General features: G+C 49.2%; 1 protein-coding gene across 1 annotated transcript in view; it reads left to right on the forward strand.

Annotated features, from left to right (window-relative positions):
- The window catches only part of AFMID (arylformamidase), a 378,279-nt gene that overhangs the window by 287,256 nt on the left and 78,281 nt on the right, over nucleotides 1–12,742 (forward strand). Inside the window, exon 10 of the mRNA XM_078653875.1 lies at nucleotides 239–343. Within this exon, the coding sequence (XP_078510001.1) occupies nucleotides 239–343 (105 nt within the window). The remainder of the gene's footprint in view (nucleotides 1–238; nucleotides 344–12,742) is intronic.

The following is a 12,742-nucleotide window of genomic DNA, read 5'->3' on the forward strand; positions in this document are numbered from 1 at the left end:
AGAGAAATGCAAGGCAAATCACACTGGTTGTGGGTCAGTGACAGTGGCACTTATCCCTGTCCACTTCAGGAAATCTACGATCCCCACGCGCTGCCCTTTAACTCACCCAGAGTACGATTTGTATTAGTAATCTTCAGGTAACAAGCAGACTTGTGGTGAAATGGTGCACGTTAAGTCAGACTAGAGTTGACTTTCTGTGCAACAAAATCTAACTCTCTCATGTCCTTTCCTCCCTCAGAGCCTGCAAGAGCTGGGGTTAAATGTCTCCTTCAATGAGGTGGCCAACACTGACCATTTTGATGTGATTGAAAGATTGTGCGAGGAAGAATATGTGTTTACTCAGGTACATATGCCAGTGCAAGTGAATTTAGTTTATATGGTTATTAAAAAGCAGCATTCTCTTATAACATACGTATTCATCCGTAAAGTTTAAAACAATTTAAAACGTATTTAAGAATACAATAACCGTGTTGAAATGAAAATACAGTTAGTTACCTTGCTGCTTGAAGACTTACATACTTAAAGTACTTTAGGGCTTATTTACAAGGCCCTTGCGCCACTTTTGCGTCATTTTTAACATGGGAAAAGTGACGCAAATGTGGCGCAAGGGCCTTGTAAATCTGCCGCTTTACACATACCCTTTCAGGCTTCACTAACTTCTAACCACCTCGAAATTTGATGAATACTAGCAGACTAATACGAATAAGCAAAGCACGAAGAAGCTCAGTAAAAAAACCATTGAACATTAAATCTTATTTTTCATCTTGTTCTTGATGGCGCCTAATCGAGCAGAGACACATTCAGCCTCTATCATTGATGGGAAACAGAAGGAATAGGCACAATGCATAAATCTGGCTTTCTGTATGTTTGGCGTATTGTACCTGGCACTAAGATTATAATAACATTTGAACAAGAAAAGTTAATGTGTTGATGTTTCCAGGGAGATTTCATTGCCTGAGCAATCACTTTCCTCTGTGTGCAAAACTTTGATAGCATTTGTTTTTTTTAAAAACTCTTTTTATTTGCATAAAATGATTAAGTGCAGAGCAGTGAGAACATTTGCATGAGTAAGTCAGGTACAGAATCAGAAATACATGAATAGTGAATGTTACAACATAGATGACAATATTATTGAGGCATGGTGAGTTCAGTCTAAGGTCTCTGTGCCAGGGCGGCGGACCTGGAGAGGCTCACAAAGGTTACCTCTAAAGTCGTTCCAACGCGACCATACCTCCCCCCATTTGCGCGGCCATCCCCGTGTCATGTAGACACTTTTCTCCTGCAGCATGCACCAGTCCATGTCTCATTTCCATTCCGTCAGTGTAGGCGTGGTAGATGCGCCCCATAATCGAGCAATGTTTCTTTTTGCCACCATTTGTCCCGTGACCCAAAGCTTCCCCTTCGCAGGCAAATCTGTAGGCTCCCAGATGTTCAGGAGGCATCTCTTGGCCTCTGGTCGCAATGTTACATCCCATACCTCCTGCATGCAACATACCACACGTCTCCAGTATCTTTGCACCAGCAAACATTCCCATAGTATATGAAAGAAAGAGCCCGTGTCACCGCAGCCCCTCCTGCAGAGCCCCTCCCCTCCTCTGCCCATTAACTGCAGCCTGGTACAGAAGATATAAACTCTGTGTAATATTTTAAGTTGGATGAGCCTTAACCTAGACGAAATTGCGACCTCCTTAGGGGAGGCCAACGCACTCATCCATTCTTCGTCGTCTATCTCCAGCCCATCAGCCTCCCACCTTCCTTTAAGGGAGAGGAGTGCATCAGGGGAATTGTTTATCAGTTTTTTATATGTGAGGGAGATGGCGTGTTCTGGCAGATGCCCATCCAGCAGTCTATCCTCGAGTGGAGAGGCTTGCGGAGGTGTGGTCCCAGAGGGTATGGTGGTCTGGAGAGAATGTCTGATCTGCGTGTATCTAAAGTATTCGGTTTGAGCTAGTTCATAGGTTTCCTGTAGGTAGGTGAAGGGTCTGATGCCTTGGGGCCCCCAGAGGTCTTTAATGTGGGAGATACCTATAAGATCCCATTCGTGGAAACCCTTGGTTTTCCCCATGGTGCCTAATTTTTCAGATGACCAAAGTGGGGTGGCCATGGTGAGGACATTAGACCAGCCAAGTTTACGTTGTACTATGTGCCATATTTGCACCGAGTGTTTCGTTGGTCCCGTGAGTGGGTATTTGCCGGGTCGGGAGTAAAGTGCGGCTTCATAGTTTCCTCCGGGGAGGAGCCATCTGTCCATCCCATACCCTGGATCGTTCCCGTCACTGTATGTTCCCTGGTTGATCGCCGATAGGTGTGCAGCCCAGTAATATTTGCGGATATCTGGGAGGGCTATTCCTCCATCATACCAACCCAATGTGAGTTTGCCTAGTGCAATTCTAGGCGTGCCAGACCAGAGGAGGTCTCGCTGTGCCGCTTCCACTGCTGTAAAGTAGGAGTTGGGCACCAGACCAGGGTAGTTCTGAAGTGCATACAGGAACCGCGGCAGGGCCATCATTTTAAAGAGGGCTGCGCGGCCCAGCAGGGACAAGGGCAGCTTTCGCCAAGTGATGGAGTCCCTTTGGAGACGCCTAAGAGGTGGCAGTAGGTTTCTCTCGTACATCCTGGTTTTGTCCGTGGAGACGAAGATCCCCAGGTATTTGAAACCGTCTGCCGCCAACGTGATCGGGCAGGTGCTGGGGAGTACAGGGGGAGCCACCTCGAAGGGCGTAGAGTAGAGACTTGCTCCAGTTGATCTGGAACCCGGAGTTTTTCCCAAAGCTCGTAAAGATATCAAGTGTCGCCATAATGGACCTTCGGGGTCTCGTTAGGTAGAGGAGGATGTCATCTGCGTATAGGGAGATTTTATCCTCCCATCCCTCAGCCCATCGGATCCCTTTAAGATATACGTCCTGTCTTATCCATGCCGCCAGCGGTTCGAGAGAGAGTGCAAATAGGAGGGGGGAATGTGGACATCCCTGTCTAGTTCCCCTTTCCACGCCGAAGACCTTGAATACCTTGTTGTTGACTACCACTTGGGCTAATGGTTCAGAATAGAGGAGCCGAACCCATGCTATGAAGTTTGGGCCGAAACCCAATTTACGGAGCACCGCGACCATATAGGGCCATTCTAGGGTGTCGAAGGCCATGGTGGCATCGAGCGAGACCACCACCGCATCTTCTTGCAGGGTGTGACACCTTCCCAATACACCATTGAGGCGTCGAAGGTTGAGTGCCGTGTTTCGATGGGGCATGAAGTCCGACTGGTCCGGGTGTACTAGGGTGGGCAGAACCGATTGGAGTCTGTTGGCGAGAGTTTTTGCCCGTATTTTCGGCTCTGCATTAAGCAGCGAAATAGGTCTGTATGATGAACACATGTCTCTCGGCTTCCCTTCTTTTGGGATGGTCACGATAGTGGCTATGCGTTGGTCGCGTGGTAGGGAGCCCGCCGCCTTACTATCCTCGAACATCTGCCTAAGGTGTGCACTAAGGGTGTCTGGTTTTAGCTTGTATAGCTCAATTGGAAGACCATTTGGTCCAAGAGCTTTACCTGGGCGGAGGTCCGTGATAGCACGTTCCAGCTCGACAGTGTCGATGGGGAGGTCAAGGGCATCACGGTCCTCGTCAGAAAAGCATGACATTTGAATGTCTGCTAGCAATGCCACGGAGTCTTCCTCCGGGCGGTCAGATCCCTTACTATAGACCTGCTGGAAATGTCTTGCAAATTCCGCTACAATGTCTCGGGGCTCCGTGACCACCGTCCCGGATGATGTGCGTATCTCCGGGACGACCCTGTGTTCTCGCTGCTTGCGATCCAACACGCCAGAAGTTTCCCAGCTTTATCACCTTGATCGTATAGCCTGCCTGTCTTGTCTCTGGTAACAGTTGCGGCCGCCTTCGCGGTTAGCTCCCTATATTCTGCCGTTTTAAGGTGCAGCCAGTGGAGCGATTCTGGCTTCTGGTCCAGTCGCGCCGCCTCCTCCAGCGCCTCGAGGTCTGTTTCAATAGAATTGATCTGCGCTTCCTTATCTTTACGGCGGACGGCAATTGCTGACAGGGCCTCTCCCCTAAGCACGGTTTTAAATGCTTCCCATAGTGTTACCGAGGAGCTCACTGTCCCAACATTGTGCTTGAAGTATCTAGTTATGGAAATGATCAGCGTTTTCTTGAGCTCTTCACATTTAAGGTGCCAGGGATTTATCGGTGTTCGGCAACCCTCTCGTCTAGTTCCAACCGTAATGTGTGCCCAAACTGGTGAGTGGTCTGAAATGCCTCGTGCTAAGTGTGTGGCGTCCTCTATGACCGTGTCTTGCTGGAGCGGGGTCAGTATGTAATCTAGACGGGAGAATGAGTGGTGTGGGCTGGAGAAAAATGTGAAGTGGGCGTCAGTGGGGTGCAGAAGTCGCCACACGTCTGTCAGTCCAAAGGCTTCTATAAAGTCAGCCAGCCATCGTTGCCCTTGTGGCGTGTCTCTGGGGGGTGTCTATCCAAGGTTCCTGAGACAACGGCGTTAAAGTCCCCTCCAATGATCAGCTGACCATCCGGAAGGGAAAGGAGGAGTTGGCCCAGGTCTGCGTAAGAGTGGGTTTGAAGACCAGGTGGGATATAGGAGGAAAGAAGATTCAGCCTACGACCATCCCACCACCCAGATAACGCTGCAAAACGGCCCTGCGGGTCTGTGTGTGTGTGTGTTCAATGAGGAGGGGCAAGGAGCGGCGCAGAAGGAGTCCCCCCCCCCAGCATAGCAATAAAAACCGAACATGGTATAAGTTCTGCATTAAGTATGTACGTTACTTGTCCATGGCCCTCCCATTCAGCAGATATATATATCCCCCCTCAAACACAAACATACGTAGTTAAGGCATAGGTCTCTATGTAATGGTTTACCACACCATAGACTTGAGGGCCCCTCAGTCTCCCCGGCCATCTACTGCCTCTGGGGTGTCCCATCTAGGTCTGGCGGATCTGGACGCCCAGGAGTGTTGGCTTTGTCGATCAAGGTCTGACCTTCCAGCCGCAGAGCCCGGAGATTGCACCTGTGTCTCCCTCCAGTTGTGAACTTCCGCTCCCCTTTCGTTAGCAGGCGAGCCTTTGTCCAACCATTCCTGCACTTCTGAGGGCGAGGTAAAAAACAGGGATTTGCCGCCAGCGAGGATCTTGAGTTTGGCGGGAAAGAACATCATGTACTTGATACCCCTTTCCCTGAGGGCCGCCTTTACACCCACGAAGGACCTCCTCTCCCGCTGGACCTGCAGGGTGAAGTCAGGAAAGAAGCGGATCGTAGCGTTTTCATAATGTAGGTCTCCCACCTGTCTTGCGGCTTGAAGGATGGCGTCCCTGTCTCTGTAGTTGAGGATTTTCGCGATGATCGCCCTGGGCGGCGCTCCTGATTTCGGTGTCGGGATGGGTGCCTGGTGGGCGCGCTCGACCGTGAAGAATTTCGACAGTCGCTTGGGCTTGAGGTGGTTGAGAACCAAGTCCTCTACGAAGAGTTCCATACTGGGCCTCCCAAGGCCCTCCGGCACGCCAACGAGGCGGAGGTTACTCCGACGGGCCCGTCCTTCCTGGTCATTAAGACGGAGTGCCATTTGCCTGTGCTGGTGGACCAGGTCACTCACCGGCTGCTCCAGCCGCTTCGCGGACGTTTTCAGCTCGGCAATATCCGTTTCGTTGGCCTTAGCTTTTTCGGACGTCTTGTTCAGGTCCGCACGGAGAAGATTCACCTCGATGGACACCTTATCTATTTTAGTCTCCAGGGTCGCCCCTAATGAGTGGATGGCGTCCATGATATTAGTCCATGACGGTTCCTTTTGATTCTGCTGTGCGTCCGCCGGTGTCCCCTTCTGTGATGTGTTTTTCTGCACCGTATACTTATCTAGCTTGTTAGTTTGCGTGGAAGTGCCAGTCTTGGGTCTCATGGTTGCGCTAGTTTTCCCCTCCGTCCGATCCGTAGGGCCAAGTGGCATCCGCTTCCAGCCACCAATGAAGGCAAGTAACACGCAACCCTTGGGGGGAAATTCGCAGGGTCACACAGATCTTGCTGCCCTTGCCTTATGTTGTTTCCAATGGGTCCAGTCTACGTATCCAAGTTATGCGCTCTCCACACGGCAGCAACAAGATGGCTCCCAGACCCTAGTCCAGCCGCAAAGATCACAGCAGAGTAGTGGGTCTAGTGCAACAGATAGCTCTGCCCCAGCGACGGACCAGAGAACAGCGCCCCTCGCTGCTTTGTTCGTGTCTCCGTGAGTCGACGGGCCGGCGCCACAGCGCTAGGGATATGATTGCACTCACTAATGGCGGCGATATTATTGTGAAGGCCCCCTGTCCCCTCCTGCAGCAAGAGCGAGGCACTCCGTTGCATATATCACGTCGCGTCTGCTCCCGACACTCCCTTGTGCCAGGCTACGCCGTCTATGGGACCATGGGTATGCAGGATCCAGCCCGGGTGCTGCACATGCCGTCACGGTCACGTTTCCGGGTCCTTTCAAAAGTGGGCTGATCACTCCGCCCCGCCGCCGGCTGCAGATCCCCGGCACAGTGTTGGAGCAAGAGCGCCCCCCGGGGCGTCTGCAGACTGGGGGGGTGCCGATAGCTCCGATGTTACAGTGGCGGGGCCCGGAGCTCCCGCAGGGTCAAGCGCGTAGGCCGTAAAGCCGGGTCCTCGCCCGAGAGCGGGGCCGCCCAAAGCGTGGTCCCGCTCCAGGCTCCGCCCCGGGCAGAAGCGTCGCAGGTCACCGCTCAGCAACGAAAGGCCGCCGGGGGCCCAGGGTCAGATTGGAGGCTGCCGCAGTCTCCCAGGGAGCCCACAGTACCAAAAAGCAGCAGAACTTGTCGGATTGTGTCCGGATTTGTGCTTACTGGAGGGTTGGTCGCCGGAGCTCTCGGCTTAAGCGGCCATGTTCGCCGGCGCCTAGCCACGCCTCCCCTTGATAGCATTTGTACTCCGTATTGTCTGTGTGTGTCATGTACCTTTATACATCTAGAAGGGAAAATGGGTACTACTGGTTTGGCAAACTCAACTCTCTCTCCCTTCTAGTTTATTGTGAAAAATAGCTTTAACTCCTGCGTTATCTGCGGCAAATGGCTGGTCTGGGTTCATAATCATAATCTACGGCCCATTTCACTTCTCCCGGTACTATGTAAGCTAGCGGAAACATTTGTTAACAGGCAGCTTACCACGTTTCTGGAGGACAATAACATATTACATACCAATCAGTCGGGCTTTAGAGCCCAGCACTCAACAGAGTTCGCCCTCCTGTTATGGTAGAAACCCTACGGGCTGCCATGGATCAGGGCAAGAAGGCTGTCTTGATTTTATTAGATTTATCCGCGGCCTTTGATACGGTTTCACATGCTATCCTTATAGATCGCCTAGCAACATCTGTCATAGCAGGAATCGTATTGGAGTGGTTTCAGAATTTTCTGAAACATAGACGTCAATTGACTACCCTAGGACAGTTCTGCTCAGAAGAAAAAGCTCTGACGACAGGGGTGCCTCAAGGCTCTAGTCTGAGCCCAACGCTTTTTAATCTCTACATGGTCCCCCTGATCAAATTAATTTCATCCTTTAAGATCAGTACCATCTCTTATGCAGACGATACACAGCTGATCCTAGTCCTTGACAATGACATGATGAATGCTGAAGAAAATCTTAAAAACTGTCTCTCAGCCACCTTCGAATGGATGAGAAACAATCACCTGAAATGCAATTCGGGTAAAACAGAAATCCTGCCGTTTGGACAACAAAATCTGTTTGTCCCCAAACAATGGTGGGCTGAGGATGCTGAAGCGCCCCCTAACACAATTAGTGCTGCCCGTAATTTGGGAATTAAGTTCGATGACACTCTGTCTTTCAAACAACAGGCGTTGGCTGTGGCAGGCACCTGTTTTAACATCATAAAGGGATTGAGAAAATTCTTTGACTTTCTCCCTCTGGCAGCAAGATGAACGGTGGTGGTTGCATTAATAACATCGAGATTGGACTATTGCAACAGCCTATATGCGGGATCGAAAAAAAGCGGTCCTACACCGGCTGCAGATGGTCCAGCATGCAGCCGCCCGCTTAGTGCTTAGATGGGCCCAGGAAGTCCTCTGCCTCGGCAGCGCTGGATGCTCTCCATTGGCTACCTATTCACAAGCGCATCTTGTTTAAAATACTAGTCATCACCTTTAGGGCCTTTCTTTCTCAAGCCCCTAAATATCTCCAGAAAGGTTTCAGTCGCTACTGTCCATCACGAAACCTCAGATCCTCAAACGCGAATCTGCTTACCATCCCAAAGTTTAGGCTTGCTACCAAGGGAGGGAAATCCTTGGCAGTGATTGGGTCCAGGGCCTGGAACAAACTCCCCTCCCAACTACGTCAAATCCCTTCTGAAACACGTTTCAGAAAATTACTTAAGACCTGGATATATAGTCTTACGGACACAGCTTGCAAAGCGTTAGTGTGAGTGTTGGACCCCACGGACAAGTGCAGCTTTTGATCAGCTTTTTCATCTGTTCTGGTCTTTAGCGCCAAGATGCTCCTTGGAGTGATAGGTGTGCTATAGAAATGTTTCTTTACCTTACATAAGCATTTTTCGGGCACCGAACTTCTCTCGCTTAGTGGACAGATAACTTAACTGTGGAATCAGCCAAGGGGCAGAACTGCGTCAATTTTGTATGTATGTGATAATTTTGCAGAGTTAACCTAGCCGAAAGGATAGAACACCTCACTTTAGGAACCTTTTACTGTTGGTCAATATTGACGGTCGAGGGAAACGTGGATTTATAGAATCTTGGCAGATTTGCAGAAAATGGGACTCGAAGGAGTTTTTGAAAAAAAAATGTCAGTTATTTGTAGGGCCCAACTATATTTTTGACTTATACATTTCTAGGATATATTCTGCAGAGAGCCTATCATGAACCTGGCAAAAAGAAGAAAGGACTCTTTATCAACTCGGACATCTTTAATCTTGCCTTCTTCAGGCATTCAAAACACTTTAAACAGTTGTTAAATGCCACACCTAAGTAGGTGTATGTTTTTACCTTTTCAAAATGATTTTGGGTGATATTTACTCTGGATGACCTGTTCTTTTTTGAGCTCAGGAACATGACTTTGGATTTAACTGCATTGGTTGACAATTTTCTGTTTGTCAAATATTCAGTATATCCATTCATAAGGTGCAGTAAGCCAGTTGGTTTCAGATGGCTAATTCTAACTGCAGATTCCTCACAGTCTGCTACTACAAAGAGAAGGTGCGAGGGTGACAGAAGATGTGAGTATCGCTCCGTCAAGGTCTCAGATCACTGAGCCGACTCCTAAGCTGATTCTGACACGCCCTGAGTTTCCCAGGCCATGATCAGCCCAGCAACAGATCGAAGCATTCAAAGAGGCCATGTTGCAAATATTCAGTGAGCTTCCGACTCCCTCTGGCGCGCTTTCGGACCACACAGAACTGAAGGGACTTCCAGTATGATTACTGCTAGAGGGCCCCTCTCTGGTACCAGTTACCAGGCCGGTATTGAATCTGGTACAGACCTATACACTGGTCCCATGATCCACGCCAGTACTTGCACCCCTCGCTGGTGCCTACACCACCAGCGCCTGAGGATGATCCGGTGCTGACACCCATGTCGGATCCCGAAACGACATTGGCCCAAAGTCGATTGATGTCACATAACAAAATTACAAAAGCAAAACCAGTTGTCATTCAACCTGACTCTAAACCTGTGCCTCTACCACGTCAGAACTATTAGCAGAGGCTCCATTACCTTTTTGATTCAGATTCTGACCCAGTGCCAGATCAGGGTGCAACTCTGGATGTTGTTGATGATGATGGTAAGGCGTGGTTGGCTTGCCCTTCCTCATTATACAGATGATGATGCCTTATACCTAAAAAAAAAAAACACCAATGGTCTTAACACCTGCCAGAGACAGAGCCTGACTTGCCAAAATGGGCCACAAATGGCAGAGAGTGCCTCATTCGCATTAAATGGTTTGGAAGGCAGTGAAGGGGCTAGTGTTGCAGCTGCCCTTCAATGAAACTGAAACAAATGTTTAACCAAGATTCTGCATCCCTGGCCAGCAGCTTCTAAACCCTTAATTCAGTGTAATGAGGCCCTCACAAACACTCTGGAGGCTATTTGGTCGAAACTATGTTCTTGCCCACCTGTGAACAGGCAGGTTGCCAGACTTCAAAGATCGGCACCTGGTCATCAAGATCTTTTCACCAAGCACCTTACTCCAGGGAGCCCTATTGTACAGGCCTCAACCTGAAAAGTGAATCCTACTTCATCTCCCACCACTCCTCCAGACAGAGAATCCAAAAGGATTGACAGCTTTGGCAAACATATATTTTCATCAGCCACTCTGGCACTGGAGTCTGTATATGGTCTGTCTGTTGGGACAATACACCCATTTGGGATACTGCCAGTGAGATCTTACTGGCAGACTTAAAAATATCTCAGGGCCTTTTTGGCCATGATGATAAATGAAGGATAGGATGCAGCCAAATATGTAATTTGTGCAGGTGTAGATACCACAGATTGCCTTATTAGGGCGTTGGTACCAGTGTGGTCATTTGTCGACATGCCTGGATGAGGTCCACTGGTTTCTCTAGTGATGTACACGCTTCGCTGATGGAGATGCCCTTTGATGGGTGTCTCCTGTTTGGTGAGAAAGTGGACTCCGCTTTGAAATGTCTTAAAAACAGTAGAGCTACAGAGCATTCTTTGGGGCTACTGACCCAAGCCAAACAATTCCAACACGCGTTTCAGAAAGAGGTCTGAAATATAGACTGAGAGAGTGTTCCTACACATTGATCCCACAGAAGCCTTAGGATCCGGCATTCGCTTCTGGGTTGATGAGCCATCACATCTGACAAGATGTTTCAAGCAAATTATTCAAAAGGTTATGCCCTACTTTTGAAATCCTTCCTTGCTGCCCAAAACCCCTACTACACCGCAACAGATTTCTGAAGATTATCTGACCATCATGCTACAGGAGGTACGCCTCTTGATTTCCAAAGGTGCCTGAGAGGGTACCGGGCTAGGAAAAAGGCAGAGGTATAACTCTTGATACTTCCTCATTCTGAAAGATGCAGACCGTAGGCCTATCTTGGATCTCTCGCCCCTCAACACCTTCCAACAGATGGACAGATTCAAAATGCGCACACTGGCTCTGATCCAATTCTTCTCTGTACCCGGGCGACTGGATGGTGTCCTTGAACTTGGGGACATGTATTTTTGTTTACCTGTCCTGCAGTCCCACAGACATTACCTGCTGTTCAAGGCGTGCTAGGAGAAGTTTCAGTTTGCTGTTCTTCTCTTCAGCCACACCAGCTGCAGGTGAGTGCTCACGAAAGTGATGGCAACGGTAACTGCCCATCTTCAGTAGTTGGAAGCTGCTGCATTCCCATACCTCAAAGATTGGCTACTGAAGGCGGGCTTGCCACAGTTAGTTGTGGACTACTACTGGACAACATTGTTAGGTTTCACCGTAAACAAGGGAAAATCCATCTGGTTCCTTCTTAGAGTCTTCCATTAATTGGGCTAGGGTCCCAATGTTTCAGGCTCACTCCTGGATCCAAGTAAAGCTGGCTCTGAGGCTTCGTGGCCTTATGCATCCTCCTTTTCAACCACGCCAGGTGGCACAGTGCGAACCCTACAGGTTCTCATGGACACCACTGCCGCCATGTGATACTGCAACAAGGGAGGGTGGAGTGGAGTCCTGGAGCCTGTGTCAAGAAGCTTTGCGCCTCTGGAAGTAGCTGGAGGAACAAAACCTCTTTCTAATCGCCAACCACCTGGAGCAGTCCCTAAAAGCCAGAGGGGACGAATTGCACACACTTTGCCTGGTGGATCATGAATGGCTTCTACATACTGAGTTGGCGCAAGGTGTCTTTCCCCAGTGGGTGGGATGAGGGGTGGGGACACTGGCTGGATCTTTTTGTCACTGTGCTGCTCATATATGAATTTACCTTAAAGAAATGAAAAGGCAATAGGTGTTTGGCAAAACAAGAAGAAGTTGGTTTAATTAAGTGCAGCAACCGGGATAGTCTTGACAGAATGCACCTGAGGAAAGTCTCTATGTGTATAAAGTTTACAGAGGTAAAATAAAGTAATTTCTGCATTCCTGAAAAGCATCTCAGTCATAAATTAACAAAGCTCGGCCCACAGATGAGAACACAGATGGCGCATGACCTCGGGGAGAGCTAGTGAGGGCCAATGTGTATGTGTCCAGATGTTTAGCATGAGGAGCGCGTGATCACTAGGTGTGGTGTGCATGTCGTGTCCTGATTGGCTGAGTGTTCCTATCAACATATGGTATAGAGCCTTGTGGTATTTTTGGAGAACGCAAGCCTTAGACCAAACGTGTTTTATTGAGGCCAATATCCTTGGACCTGCTTGTGGTGCAACTATCTAAATGTGGAATCGATTAGGGTTTTCCCTGGGTGTGCGTTTATCTTTGGGCTAAGACAGTCACTGTGTGGCCATGACCTGACTATGAAATTATTTGTAAGGTGACCCACCACCACACACTCCCATGACACTACGTCCCTGTGCATATCTCTCTCAAGGAGATTCCAGATATCTCTGCCCATGATGCTGAGATGGCTCTTGTTGAACGACCCAGCAACCCCAATGGCTCCTACTGACCTGCCAACAAATAGGCTTGAGTTATATCTTGCTCAACCTATCTACTGAGGGTTGATGTTGAAACCTCTTCCACCTTTATTTCTCAAGCCATAAGAAACAAAAAGTATGTTTGAAG

This window comes from Lissotriton helveticus, chromosome 7, assembly GCF_964261635.1.
Source record: "Lissotriton helveticus chromosome 7, aLisHel1.1, whole genome shotgun sequence".
Taxonomy (NCBI): Eukaryota; Metazoa; Chordata; class Amphibia; order Caudata; family Salamandridae; genus Lissotriton; species Lissotriton helveticus.